Source organism: Anguilla anguilla, chromosome 9, assembly GCF_013347855.1.
Source record: "Anguilla anguilla isolate fAngAng1 chromosome 9, fAngAng1.pri, whole genome shotgun sequence".
In the NCBI taxonomy this organism is placed as follows: Eukaryota; Metazoa; Chordata; class Actinopteri; order Anguilliformes; family Anguillidae; genus Anguilla; species Anguilla anguilla.
The window spans coordinates 52,632,930-52,647,808 of NC_049209.1; the positions used below are offsets into that span (position 1 = coordinate 52,632,930).

At 46.9% G+C, this 14,879-nt stretch overlaps 1 protein-coding gene across 1 annotated transcript in view; it reads right to left on the bottom strand.

Moving 5' to 3' along the window:
- LOC118236594 (roundabout homolog 1-like) overlaps positions 1–13,765 on the bottom strand; it is a 51,710-nt gene extending 37,945 nt beyond the window's left edge. The window contains exons 1-2 of the mRNA XM_035435088.1: positions 13,383–13,765; positions 1,558–1,697 (exon numbers count right to left, since the gene is read on the bottom strand). Coding sequence (XP_035290979.1) covers positions 1,558–1,651 — 94 coding nt within the window. The 5' untranslated portion in view covers positions 1,652–1,697; positions 13,383–13,765. The remainder of the gene's footprint in view (positions 1–1,557; positions 1,698–13,382) is intronic.
- Positions 13,766–14,879: the final 1,114 nt, after the last annotated feature.

Here is a 14,879-nt window from a genome sequence, read left to right on the forward strand (position 1 = left end):
TTTGGAACCAACTTTATTAGTTGGTTGAGTTAAGATACATTGACAGGTGACACAGCTGAGTGAATTTTCAAATTGATTTTTTTTTAAAAGATAAAAATGGGACTGCAAGGTGTTTTCTGGAGATAAGAGAGATCAAACCAGGGATCTGATAAAGACTTTTTCAAAATTGAGAAGATGAAAATAAAACAAGCTTTTCTTCAGAAAGGCCACAGGATATCTGTGCATTTCAGAGCAAGGCCTGAATTCAACCAACAACTGTCCTCAATGTTTACTCATAATTAAATGTAATTGCTAGTTTTTTGTCTACTTAGTTTGGTGAGCTTGGTGATCACCAGAATGAACGTTGGCTAAATGGGGAGTGAAGACAAAATGCTTTGGTTGCATTTAGTTGTAATCCAAATTAACCCCTTAAAGTGCAAGATCACAAATATGTGACTAGAATGTTGTTAAGTGAACGTTCTAAAGGCCAGTTAGGCGATGCACGATCGTTGCCACCGGCGATGATCATTTTCAGTTCATACCAGAGCAACCGATGATTAGTCACCGCCATCATCACTGTTCACATTGCTGAGACTTCAGTTGTAGTGAACTTCGACCTCATCGCTAGCTCGGTTGTCATGACGATATTATCACAGAACATTTTCACCTCCTGTAATTACCTTCAGCGAAGCGTGAAGCCATCAGCTAGTCTCACCTTAAAAGAAACACAAGGGAAGGCCGCACATTTGTAGAGGTTTGAGAAGCACAATCACAACGTATCCGTGCCTGTGTGCTGCCCTACCGGGCAAACTGCAAAGATGGGGGGAAGTTCTGCCACGATCGGGGGAGCAGTGGAGGTCAGGATATCCCATGATGCATCAGGAAGCACAGAGGGAAAGCACCAAACGCCCCAAGGTACCGCACAATGCAGTGAGTGCATTACTGCAGTTCGTTATTTCCCTGGCTTGCTACGCGAGCCAAAGAGAAATTAGATTCCCACTCAGCCCGAGACGCTTCCTTCAGCTCTGAACGGACCGCCGGACGACTCCGGACAGCTTGGCGTTTGGAGGTGAGCCCGTGTGACACTTCATTCCGTCCGCTTCGTTCCCCGTTACAACTGAGACCGAGCCGCCGAGTTCGCGGGAGAACAACATCGAGACTTTTTCAACAAAAAAAAAAAAAAAACCTCTGAAGAGAGGTTATGGATGTGGGCCGTGATGAAGGAGCGAGGAGGGGCCTCGTTCTTCAGCGTTAGGGAGCTCTTCATCAGCGTCGTAAACCCGTCCGCGCCGCGGGCTGGATTTAGGGCCGCTTCCCCCGCAAGAAAGTATTTCTCAGGACGCACAACTTCACAACAAAATCACACCAACGCAGCGCTTTCACGCAGTGCTATGCAGCCTAAAAAATGTCCTGTATATTTACAAAATTTTTGTTGCCCTAAAATAGGGGGTACCGTGTATTAAAAGGTGAAACGCTACACCCATCCAAAGTCAGACGCCAGCTGTCATTCACTTGCTGCTCAACAGGAGGACGAGGAGGGCAAACGGACGGACGGACGGACGGACGCTCAGCTCTTACCCTGATTGAGGGCTTCTTCCAGCAGCTCTGAGCTGACGGCGATGATGATGACGATGATGATGAAGGGGGCGACATTCGACCACGTGACCCGCATGGCGATCACAGTCCTGGCATCACGCGCTGTGCAGGTCCTGCTCAGCCTGAGACAGACAGACAGACAGAGAGCCAGGTCAGCATTTTTAAAATATGCAACCCTGGAGTAAGTGAGCGGCTTTCACAGTAAAACTGAGGACCATGGATTACAGTGAGGAGAGAACTTGGAGGATGTTTATGTGAGAGTTTCACCCTGTTTCTCTGAGATCCAACACACACACACACACACACACACACACACAGACAGACAGACACGCACGCGCACGCACACACACACACACACACACACACACACACAGAACTGAGCCTCCTCAGTCACAGCACAGTTGAATTTTCCAGCTCCTCATATGATAGACGGTTTTAGAGCAGTAATGAGGATGAGGGAGGATAGCTCGGCTGAGCAGAGCGCCCCCTGCTGGCCTGGCAGGGACAGTGTCTGTCTGTGGGCTGGAAGCCACCAGACCAGCCATCTGTGGAGCAACCTGTTCGTCCCCCTGTTAGAACACTTTAATTAGAGCCCAGAATCCTCTCCCTCAGGCTCTCTGCCTCTCTCTCTCTTTCACCCTCCCTCACTCACTCTGTCTCTCTCTCTCTACTGTCTCTCTCTCCCTCTTTCTCTCTTTCTTTCACTCTCCCTCACTCGCTCTGCCTCTCTCTCTCTACCATCTTTCTCTCTCCCTCTTTCTCAGCCTTTTTCCCTGTCTGCCTTCCCTCTATCTCTGACCCTCCCTCTCCCTCCAGCTCTCTGTCCCACTCTCCCTCTCTCTCCTTCTCTCCCTCAGTCCCCATCTATTCACATCTCTCTATACCTCTCCTAACCATGGCATGTTCTCCCTCTCCCTCTTTCCCTACCCACTCCCTTCCTTCTCTCCTGCAGCAGACGGGCATAAGGCTGGCGCAGCCAATCAGCATCCTGTCCCTCTGCCAGGCTTCCACGCAGAGCACCGCCCCCGTACTACACCCCTCACAACACGCAACCCGCTATAATAACACTCCCCATCAACAGGTGCGCTGCACAAACCAGACCAGCTCCAGAGTGTAGTAACGGTGGAGGTGAGATAAATTCATCACAAACTACCGACCCAAATTGTAGTAATTTATTCAGACTGAACATTTATATTGTCTGGTCACGACAACAAACCGGACCTCTGCAAATAATCTGAAAACATTCAGAACCAAAACTGGGCATCTGGCAGCCCTAACACCAACCCCTGAAGAGAATTTACTCAGACATTTTGCTTATTAGTCAGACGCCGGTGGACACAGGGGAGTAAAACGTGCAGCACACTGTCTGCACTGTAAACAGAGATTTCCACAGTGGGAACACCTGTTTACAGAACCACCTGCAAGCGAAGCATCCTTTCACGGTCACCGTTAGCAGGCCGCTAAACAGAAATGGTGGTCATGACGACGGTGACAGAGCCTGACTTCCCACAATCCATCTGACTCAGCGAGAATGGCAGCCAGAGGTGTAAAGTCCAGGGGGTCCAAAAAGTAAACATCCTGCCGTGTGTTTCTTCCACCCGCGAACTCAGCCAGCTGATTTCACTGATTAGTTCTACCTCCTGGCTTAAGAATTCAGCAAATTAGCAAATCCAGATGACTGGAACAAAAATACTGGGGAGGACTTTTACTTTCTGCACCTGGATTTGCCACCTCTGCTTACAGCATGTAAAGTTAAGAAAAACAGCCAAGTAAACGACTTAACTTTCCAAAAGCATTCAGCGCTGCTGTTTTGGGTCAGTAGCACTGCGTGCTTTGAGAGAAAAGCACTTCACCCAAATCAGTTACGTTCTCCGGACGGCATTAAATGACCTGTTAACATGGTCAAGGACAGGGAGAGAGAAGCAGTGAGAAGCAGACCCACAGCTAGCACTCGAGTACTAATATTAATATTTAATGAATGGGTTCGAAGATCGCTTATTCATCCACCTATTAATTTGATGACTAGTTTTTACGACCAACACACTGATATTCTTTCCTCTGGGTGACAGCCCTTCTGCACAAGCCCATAAATTATATGATATTTTATGCAGTTATTCAAGGCCATGAAAACTCAATTAAATATTAAGATAAACAATTAGCAAGTCTCTCCCCGCTCCTTTCCCTGCACCCGGCAGAGTTGCGTGACCTTTCTCAAACGCGGTTGTTATTTATATAGCTCTCACGTCGGCAGCTCTGATTCAAATGCAATCTGGGCCGCCATCGCCCGATCCCGGAAGCATCTCATTGGCTGTCCTTACTCGTCTGCCTGAACCCCAGAGTGCTGAACGCATTCAAAAGAGACTGTTTGATCACTGCGTCCACTGCCGTTAGCGCTGACGCTACATAGCCCACTGCCTCACTGCGTATGCTACAGCTAGCACTGCTGCTACATACTGCAGCCCACTGCCTCACTGCGTATGCTACAGCTAGCTCTGCCGCCACATACTGCAGCCCACTGCCTCACTGCGTATGCTACAGCTAGCGCTGATGCTACATAGCCCACTGCCTCACTGCGTATGCTACAGCTAGCAGTGCTGCTACATAGCCCACTGCCTCACTGCGTATGCTACAGCTAGCGCTGCTGCTACATAGCCCACTGCCTCACTGCGTATGCTACAGCTAGCGCTGCGGTTACATACTGCAGCCCGCTGTGGAGTCAGTCAGACCCATTCCACTGTTATGAACGCTTAGCCAAAATGGAATATACTAAAATATATGGACAAAAAATATACATATCGCAAAGATCAGAAAATATATTGCATGACTTATCTATTGATCAGCGGATCTTCTTAATATATTTTCATAGGCAAATATACAAACTATTGCTACTTTCAGATATGTATTTTAAAATATGTTTTTAAGTAAAATGCATTGCTCTAAAATTTGTTGAACATTATATTTTCCACACACACACACACACAGCAACATATTGTAGTTTAAAGTCATGGGAAAAGCCAGCCTAGTCATCAAGGTGCAAGGACGGTCGAGAGCTCTGGAGTTGTGACCAAAGTCAAAAACTCAGGTCCTAACGCTACAGCAGAGTACTTCACAGGCCAGAATGTATTACAAATAAATCTGCTCCATTGGCTGCTGATCGAAAGGAAATCACAAAAAAAATCAGCAGGAGCTGCAGCGGGCGAGGTCTAGGGTTTGATACCCGGGATATACAGCATCTTAAATAAAGGGCTTGGGGGGAAAGGGGGTTCGGATGCCAGGGAAAATCTTACATTTGGAGTCTCACAGTACCCACCTTCAACAGCCATCCCTCCTTTATCCTTAACCTCTCCATCTCCTTTTCATCCCTCGTTCTCCGGGCCCAGAACTAGTTTCACGAGGAAGGAGGACGGGCAGAGAACTGTTCCCTTTTAACTGCATTTTTTTTTATGTGTCAGTTTCATGTGGCTCTTTGCTGAAGGGACAGGAGTTCTGCAGTGAAGCGGACTGACTGACTGGGATATAAAAGAGTAATAAAACAAGGACAAACCGGCCCTGCAGGACAACACACCTCCCGCCAGAGCTGTGCGCTTTCCTTCTGCAGCACGGGGGGGGGGGGGGGGGGGGGGTGAGAGAGAAAGATGAGGAGAGAAAGAAAAAGAGAGACAGGGGTGGGACTGAATTGTGAAAAATGGGGGGATGAAAAAGATACAGGAAAGAGATGAGTAAGAGGGGGAGACACCTTGTCCCTCTCAGTGCTGTGTGATGTCACTTCCTGTTCAATAAAGCCAACAGAAAGTGGCAGTACAGATTAAATGGCTCAGGCCTGTGGGGGGGGGCTTTACTCCTCCCTAACCTCATCAGTGTAAGAAGGTCCACAGCCGCTGATGTAAACACAGCTGAGCTGTCCATCTACCTATCCCAGGGAAGCCCGGGTTCGACCAAATCTTCATTTAGTATTCGCAGGCCCCCAGGCCTGGTCCAGGAGACACTTCCTGGAGAGGCGAGTTACCGCGGTGATCAACCGATTCAACCAATCAATTAAGAGCTGAGTGACACTGAGAACCAGCAGAGCCTGCAGCCCTCCAGGACCAGGGCCGAGGACTGCAGGAGACACTGCGGGTCTCCAGGGCAACGAGGGGAAGGTGGAGGGAAGGGGGGGGGGGTGCATTTTCACCAAGCATACATGTACAACACCGGTTCGTTCGTAGATTAGAGCAGATTAAAAGGCTGCATGAGGGGACCCAAGAGCAGGGTTTGGCTTTCATTCATGCGCTTATGAAGAAATGTCGCTAAAAAAAAAAAATGTCAGCTGGGCAAATGTCAGGGGCTAATTAAGTAATTAAGGCCAGGAGCTGGCGATGAACACCCTGACACAGATACAAGCCCACGCCGCCCACCTCTGATGCACAGCCCTCAGCTGCTCGCGTTATCCAAATGTCAGATGGAACAAACACGGGGGGCCAATTAAAGTAATTAAGAGAAGAGGACTGGCAAGACATTCCCCAAAAAAAACAGATCGGCCTCCACTGTGCCAACCCTCCATCCCCACACCCACCCTTCTACATCCTCAACCTCCATCTGAACCTCAACACACCTGAGTCCACCTGGACTGGACGTCATTACACAGGCGATCAGTAAAACTTCAGCAGGCAACATCATCATCTGAGAAACAAAAAAAAAAAAATTATATATACAGACAACTGATTTATTAAAAATATGAATGTATGCATCGCCTATTCATATGCTGCATTTCATATGCAGTAAAGCATCTAATATTATTCATATATTCTTGAACACATGTCGTAAACTTGCTTTCCAATCATATTTCACCCTGGATGCAGGCATTTTTCCAGAATGCAGTGGCAGTAATTGAACAGTTTCTGATGTGGCGGAAGTTTGCGTAAAACGTGAATTTCCTTAAGATTTCTCATTGGTGCTGCTCCGGTTGTGAAAAACATTGTTTTCTAGCATCTCGTAAAAACTGGCCCACAGGTTTAGAGCAAGCTCTCTGCGTGAGCGGTCTGTGCTGGCATTAATGCCCCCCCTACCCACCTACAGGGGACCTCAGGAGATTTGGGGGGGGGGGGGAGGCATAAACTGTCCGCGGTCGGGATCAGTAGCAGGTCTGGCATTAGAGGACTTTATCGATCGCTTCGCTAATTGGTCCGCGCCGAAAGTTCTCTTCGGTCTTTAGTCCTAATGAGAGAGGGCACAGGACGGGGAGCCCAGCTTTTTTAAGCTGTGCTCCTGGGGGACCAGCGGGACCAGCGGCCTCATGGGGCTTCCGGGGAGTTCCACCACCGCCAGAGGAGAGAGAGAGAGCCGCTATCTTTACCGCCACTGGACACACGGGGAAAATGCGGAATTCTGTTCAGTTTAAAACACCAACTGAAGACATACAGATGTCACAAATGTGCTCAAACAAACACACACACACACACACACACACACACACACACACACACACACACACACACACACACACACACACACACACACACACACACACACACACACACACACACACACACACACACACACACACACACACACACACACACACACACACACACACACACACACACACACACACACACTAACACTATGGAAACAGTGAGAAAAACTCCTAGGCCACAAAATGACTTTGTCCCCCTGACTCTCAGAGCTGGAATACCCTGTTCTGTCTGAGAGTCGTCCTTCGTTCTTTAATTTCCGTCTGGGTCCAAACAGACCCAGCGACCCGCTGCGCACACTGCAGAGGTTAGCTCAGGCGCTCACCTGCCTGCAGCGCACCTGTGGGCTTAGGACCCCGAATTCAGAACAAAGAGTCAGACTCGACGCGAAACCTCAGCACTACGGAAAACTACAGAGAGAAGAGAGACAAGCTCTTCAGTCGGCCTGACAAACGCGGCACTGCTGGATGAGAGAGAGCAACACACTCACACAAACTGCAGAGCAAACCACTGCACCCCTTTACACTGACTGGCTACTCGGAAAATAGTGCATTTCAAATGCGTGTTGCATAAGCAACACACACACACACACACACACACACAGAGGGGTGCTGACACATGGAGAAAACCAAATTTATATTTAAAAATTCAGGTTATGATACTGGAATGAAAATACTTTTGTAGAAGCTTACAGCAATCAAATGAAATATTGCAATGAATAACCTATAAATTATAATTAGCATGTTTTAGCCCAAAGCTGCCATTAGCAGAAGTACCGCCACCACTGTCTGGCTGACGTGTCCTCAAAAGAACGGAAATCGCTATGGTTACGTGTAACCAACAATATCGCCCACACTGAGTGACTGACAGACAGAACAGGAAACCCTCACTCAAGTCTTACTAAAATCACAGCAGACTTAGTGTTAAATCAAATCTGAGGCTTTGTTTGCCTGTGCAAGGGACCCAAATATTCTTTTTCACCCCCCCGCATACTGGACATAACATCTTTTCTTGAATTCTAAAGCACATCTATCTAATCCCACTGAATTGCATATTTTCAATTCTAGTTTGGACCATATTTGTATGCGGTCCTAAATCCAATGCATGTCCGATACCTGGTCAGATGACTTCTGACTGACAGGAGAAGTTTTTTTTTTTGGTCTCGTCACTCCCTGCACACACACAAATGCAGACAAACGCTCACACACACACACATGTAGATGCAGACACACACACACATACACACACACACAGCACACAAAAACAGCTAGCATAATACAGACAGTTTGTACAATACAAATATCCTTATTTCACACCTTATGCTTTTTGAGATTTGGAATAAAACTGAAAAAATGAATTTACCTCACCAATATTTTTTTGGAAATAGAAAGCAAAAGGCAGCGTATTTTCCGGGTGGTGGGATAAATTTATATTTGCTGAAGTCTCTCTCTCTCACACACACACACACACACAGAAATAAAAACTGAACACAGAATATTTATTTGGTAATTCTGGCTTTTGTCAGGTCTTCCAAGTTTTATTATATTTCCAGGAGTTTTCGAACCCACAGGCTCCAACACTTTTTATCTTCAGTAACTTTGGAAGGAGGGAAAGAGTTTGTGCCGTTGTAAAACTGCCTTCTTTAAAAATTAACAAGTCTTTACCATCCGTCATCTATATTCCCCTACATTAATATTGCATTTCCTCATACACTGAGACTGAAAATAAGGGTAAACAACATTAGGAAGTCCTGAAGCTGCAGGATGGCTCATTCTGTTAAAACACTGTTCTAGTGCATGGATGGGCCCCACTTTCTGTTATCAGTTAAGGCCCTATCTACTGATATCAAATGTTGTGGCGATGAATCATAAAACATAATAATAAATATAAATATATATATAATAAATATGACTGGGAGTACTAAACTGTGGATAAAAGAGTAAAAAAGCAACTGTCCTCAGATTCCTCTCCTGGTCCTTTTACCCTCATTAAGAGAGAGCCATTTCCCTCTAAAAGCTGATTAATCCAGTAATAGCAGGTCAAGGCTTCTCAGAACCCTCTCTGCCCAGAGGAACCATTCAGGAGAAAGCTCGTTTCCCTGGGGAAATATATCACAGCCCCCACCACACCTCCACACCGAGTACCCACAAAATCACACACACTCCTCTGTCTTGCAGGAGCACAGGGTGAAGGGAGGACATACACACACACACATGCAGGTGCAAACACACCAGCCATACAAACACAAACACACACACAGAGATCTGTTTGAATAATCTCCAAGCTCCGTTCTACACCTCCAGGGCCATCCCATAATGCTCTCTATCGTTACAGCCGCGTTACCGCCGTGGATCAGCACGACAGCCAGTGAACTGGGAGAGACAGGCAATCAGGCCCTGCAAACATTTGCTCCCACACTGAAATATGCATGGGGGGGGGGGGGGTAAAAATCTCCACGGCGACCATGTCAGTCAATACTGTAATTAAATGAGTGGCCCTATAAAACAGCCGCTGCCTGAGTCAGATGCTTATACAGAATCACTATGCAGACCACTGACCCCTTATTCCACACAAAAAAAACATGATGAAATTGTGTTATGTCAACATCAATAATGCATATGCCCATTTTACAGAAACGCAATGCCGTTCCTGTTTGCAAGGATGCAAAGTTCGTCCTGTTGCTTCTTTTCTTAACCTACTGGAGAAACAGAGAGAGGTGGTGGAGGAAAGGAATAGAGAGAGAGAAAGAAAGAGAAAGATAGATGTGAGAGAGTGGAGAGACAAAGAGAGGAGAGAGAGCGAAGAGAGAAGAGATGGAGAGAAAAAAGGCTGAGAGACAGATAGGGCAGAGAGAAATGTGTGAGAGTAAGTGGGAGAGACAGATACAGACAGAGAGAGATGTTGGAGGAGAGGAGTAAGATGGGACTCTCTGCCCCCCCCCACCCCCCGTTTGCAGTGAACCCTCAATACCACAACTGATGTCATTTCCTCATTAAAAAACACACGGAAAGGAAGAACGCAATTTCACCTAAAAAACCTTTTCAACTCCTCATGCAGTGGGAGGGCTAGAGAGAGGCAGACGGACTGTCGGGTCAGAGCGAACAGGATGAAAAGCCCGGGAGTTCATCATCACACGCTGGCCAGAACGCCCCGCAGAATGCTAACGAGCGAAGCCTTTTCGAAGCGCCTCGCGTTCCGGCAAGCGGCCAGATCGCCGCAGCAGGCTTGCATCCATCATACGTTCCGTAGAAGCGACTATCCGTTCTCCAAACGGGACAGGGGAATCAAAGGCTGATTAAAACCAGCTTTACCGTCTCAAACCTGAGAGGTGTGAGGTCACAAACGCGCGATTGGAATGTTCTCAACGGCACATTCTAATGCTGATGTCACAATCACTGCTGGTGACTGAAAGCAACGGAGTTCTAGAACACTGAGAAAGAACATTCAAAGGGTTAACCTGATGGCAGACCTGAGCTCCAGAGAAAGAGGTGGACCACAGGGATGTGGGACAGGGATGTGCAGGGTGAGTACAGGGCAGTGGCAAAACAGCTGCTGTTCAAAACAAAAATATGCATACATGGTTGCACACACACACACACACACACACACACACACAGGCGCACGCACAGAAAATACACTCCTGCATGCACGCCCACAGGCAACACACATGCAAGCACTCAAACATGTTTGCACACACACACACACACACACACACATTCACAGATAAAGGCACACGCACAGACTCACACAGGTGCATGCGCATTGGCACACATGGACGTGCACATAATGGAACAGTGGAGATGCCGAAAAGAATAAAACAGTCTCCTCGCAGCGGAAAGGCCAGCGTGCGCCGCCGCCGTCTAATTAACCGGCCGCTTGGGCCAGGCTGCGCGGCACAGGCGCGGAAATAACGCGGTCCCCGCATGCTCCGTGCGTGCAGTGTCACTGACAACCTCGTCCCTGCCCACCACCCAGCCCTGGGGACAAAGGGCTCCACGTGCCGAATGCGGGAAACGTGCGCTGTCCTTGCCCGCTAATGGGAAAAAGTCTGTGCCTGCAGTTGATTCACACAGGTCGCCACAGAAATCGATAATGCTGCACCAGGCTCCAGAGACTGGCACGCAGCGTGCAGTGAGTTGTCTGGCAGTCATGCGTGTCGTTTTATGTGAGGGACTGCATCACCTGGAACCACCAGAACAAGGAGCGTCAATTCCCGGATCTATTCATCTTACAGGGTATCAATATATCCATATTGCGCGTCAATCTATCTTTTCCCCATACGCAGTTATCTCAATTTGTTGCGTAAATCATTAGAACTAGAACTCCGGCACGTGAGGTTTTGGCACAGGACGCAGTCTGAAACTTTCGCCAACCGGGCATCCCACACGGCCCTCGCGCTCAAAGTAATCAGGCTGCTGCTGGTTCCAGATCAATCCGTTTTTCTTGGACGCGCGTGCTTATCGATCTAGCGTGAACGAGAGTTATTTTTCTTCGGCGAACAGCTCTACCACGCGAGAGAACGCAATGCTCTAAATTCGATCGATTCATAAATTCATCACATATATGAGGACAGAGAGTGGTACTAGCCCATCGGTTCTAAGCGTTTCTCCCTTTTCCTTGCTTTTTGGTTAGTATATTCAAACTACTGATATACTTAATCTTTTTCAACAACATCACCGAGGAGGACACTACAATCTGCAGTTCGTACAATGAAGAACAATGATCAGACAGTAGCTTGTGTGTGTGTGTGTGTGTGTGCGTGCGTGCTTGCGTGTATGTATGTATGTATGCATGTGTGTATGAGGATTGCGAGCGAAACCATTTTTAATTCACAACAAATGAAATATCGGCAGTGGGAAAGAATTACACATGTAGGCTATAGTCACTGGGATCCACTCAAGCATTCAGCCTAATCGAAACGTTTTGCATCCGCGATCAATCCTGCCCAAACAAGAAACAAAACAAAAAATCTAAAAATCATACATTTTTTATTGTGATAAATTGAGTGGGGAAAGTCTACCGGCTTTATTGCTGCTCTGTTTCCGTGCCCTACAGCCAAAATCTCACGCTGTTTCTGAGCAGCAACGCGCAGCGGGGAGTCTCTGTTCAGTCTGGTGTTTCTGATAAATAACCGAAATAGAACACTGCAGGAGTGAAAAGCTCGAGACGGGGAATTCTCTCACTTTCCCCGAGGTTATAGACCATACACAAGTAACAACGGACGTCAATAAAACAATTAAATTTAAGGCACGTTTTAAGTGTAAACGGGAGAAGAGATATATTGTACTACAGTGGATAATTGGACTGGACAATTAAATATAATTCACGTGTTTTAAATGATACGAAAGTCTAAGTGCAGTGTCTAACCTGGGAACCTTATGCAGAACCTTGATACTAGTTCGGGACAGGCTGTTCCACCGTGAGACACCATTCATCAATAATGCACACCGCAGCGGTCCCGCGCAGAGCTTCGACAGAAGCTGCAAACTGCACACACGCGCACTGGCAGGCGTGCGCGCACACACACCAAAACAAGCACGTGCGGCACGCGTATAACCCACAGGTAAATAACGACACTCACAGCTCAGCAAATGACCAGTTGAACTCGTCAGATATAAACATTTCTACGTACATAAGGGGACTACTACCCAAATAGATATTTCCGTATAGGCCAAATGTGGATCACTGGCCAAAACGTAAACGCGCCCCTCTATCAGTGACGCGTGTCAAGGGCGTTATATTAATCGATGAGCATTTCTGAGGGCATGATTAAGTATTTTAAACTATACAGGTGAATCAGCACCCGTTATTAACGATAACTTTCTCGGCTTATTAGAGGGTCGCATTTGCGGGACTTGTAAGGAATCGTTTTGACCCATCTGTGGTCAACACTCAGTTTCCCATAAGAACGCAATTTGGATGCAGCGGAACCTAATAAAGGCCATGTTTGTCTTTATGCACAATTGATATACAAAGCACGTCCACATTGAGGCAGCGTTTTATTTCTGACGTCTCAAACTTTTATTACATAGCTAAATCTGCTCTGCCATACGCTGTCTTCACGAGAAGAAAAAAACAGAACGCCAATGCAATTTGAAATACATCGCGTTGATAAAGCAAACAGTTTAATCACAAGCTGATCAATTCAACGGGGTGTTTCAATCTGGATCTAGCCCACGATCGGGGTAAAACACGTTGCTTCACTTGTCAGGAAAGAAGTATCAGGCATATTCACTATCAAAACTTTGTCACCAAACAATCCTCAAACGTGGCGTATAGGCTATAGCGCCCCTGCAAACGCTGCACGAAAATTAAACCTCAAAGTACTTCAAAACACAGCGGAGAAATCTTACTCACTTTCCGAATTCCTCCCGAATTTATTTGCTTGTCAAACGGTTTTTCCGCATCAACCTTATTTAGGATGCCATTCGTTCCACGCTTCCAGTCGTAGAAACTTTCCCCGCGTGCAGCCTACAACGCCAGCCAAAAAACCGGGAGCGGGGAAACATCGAATGTTTAGAAGGGAGGGGGGGGGAAAAAGATATAAACGGCTTTGGGTTTATGAATGGGTGGAGATATTCGCTCAGGTGTCTGATAAATCAAAGAGAAGAGAGTGTCCAAGGCGAACCAGGGTGCCAGTAGAAAAACAGATCGCTCTGTAGATATGACTCCCGAACCTGTAATCTGTGGTAGTATTAGTGCTGTAACGCATACAAATCACTTCACGCTCCTTCTCCTGCGGCGGCGGCCGACCGGCCGGCCGGCTCCTCCCGGGTCCTAATGCTGCGCTACGGTCGGTTCTGCGTCAGAATGCGCTTCGACCAATTAACAATACCCGCATCTGTATTCCGACATGCAACCATCCATTTCGAACCAGAAGAATCCACCACTGACAGCAAAGTACTAAAGAAAATCATATGGAACTAAGAATGGCGATGCCTGTTTAGAAAGGGCGTTATTCAGACCAGTTGTATTGAAGATTTACTATCCAATTGGCTGGCCAATTGGATTGCAGCACTGCACAATGAAGTTCAGTGTAAAATTAACTCTCATAGAGTGCATTTTACTGCAATTGAGTGCATTTTATCACTGACATAACACGTGCTGTAGTTAAATTAACACATTTGTGGACATTTTACTGCATGCACACACATGTATTTAAAACCTGTCATTAAACGTTCTGAATGGAAAAAGACACACACACACACACCCACACACACACACCCACCCACACACACACACACACACACAAACCATCAAGAGAAAACCATCTGGGTTTACAGTCTTCCACATACAAAGACAAACAGAACCGAGCAGTATCTCAGTTACTGTTCCCTCTGCGCAGTTTGAAATCACTTTCTAAATCACCCACTAAATCTCACTTTTAGTTCTTCCACCCTCCCGCCTACCCACTCCACACATCAATCTGTTCATCAATCTATCTGTCAGCTCATCTGTTCTTTCAGCTATCCGTGCATGTATCTGTCCATCAGTGAATCGATACATGGATTCGTCCTCCCGTTCCTCTCCGTTACTGGCATACACACTGATCTGCGTAGCCACACAGTCCATTCATTTAAAACCCGCACCTGACGTCCAGATTCACGGGGAAGATGTCCAGCGTTAATTAAACTCTCACAGAGTTTATGTGAGTTAGCCCTGGCCATAGTAGTATCATATGGACTCTGTAAGAGTTGATTTAACACTGAACATTTCACTGTGAATTTGGATAGAGGACATTTTACTCTGAGCACATTCCTCCCTATTTCACTTCTGTGAGCTCCATTAGAGTTAAACTAACACTGAATACATTGCAGTGCACCAGTGCTTTCTGATTGGTTTGGAGGCCCTCCA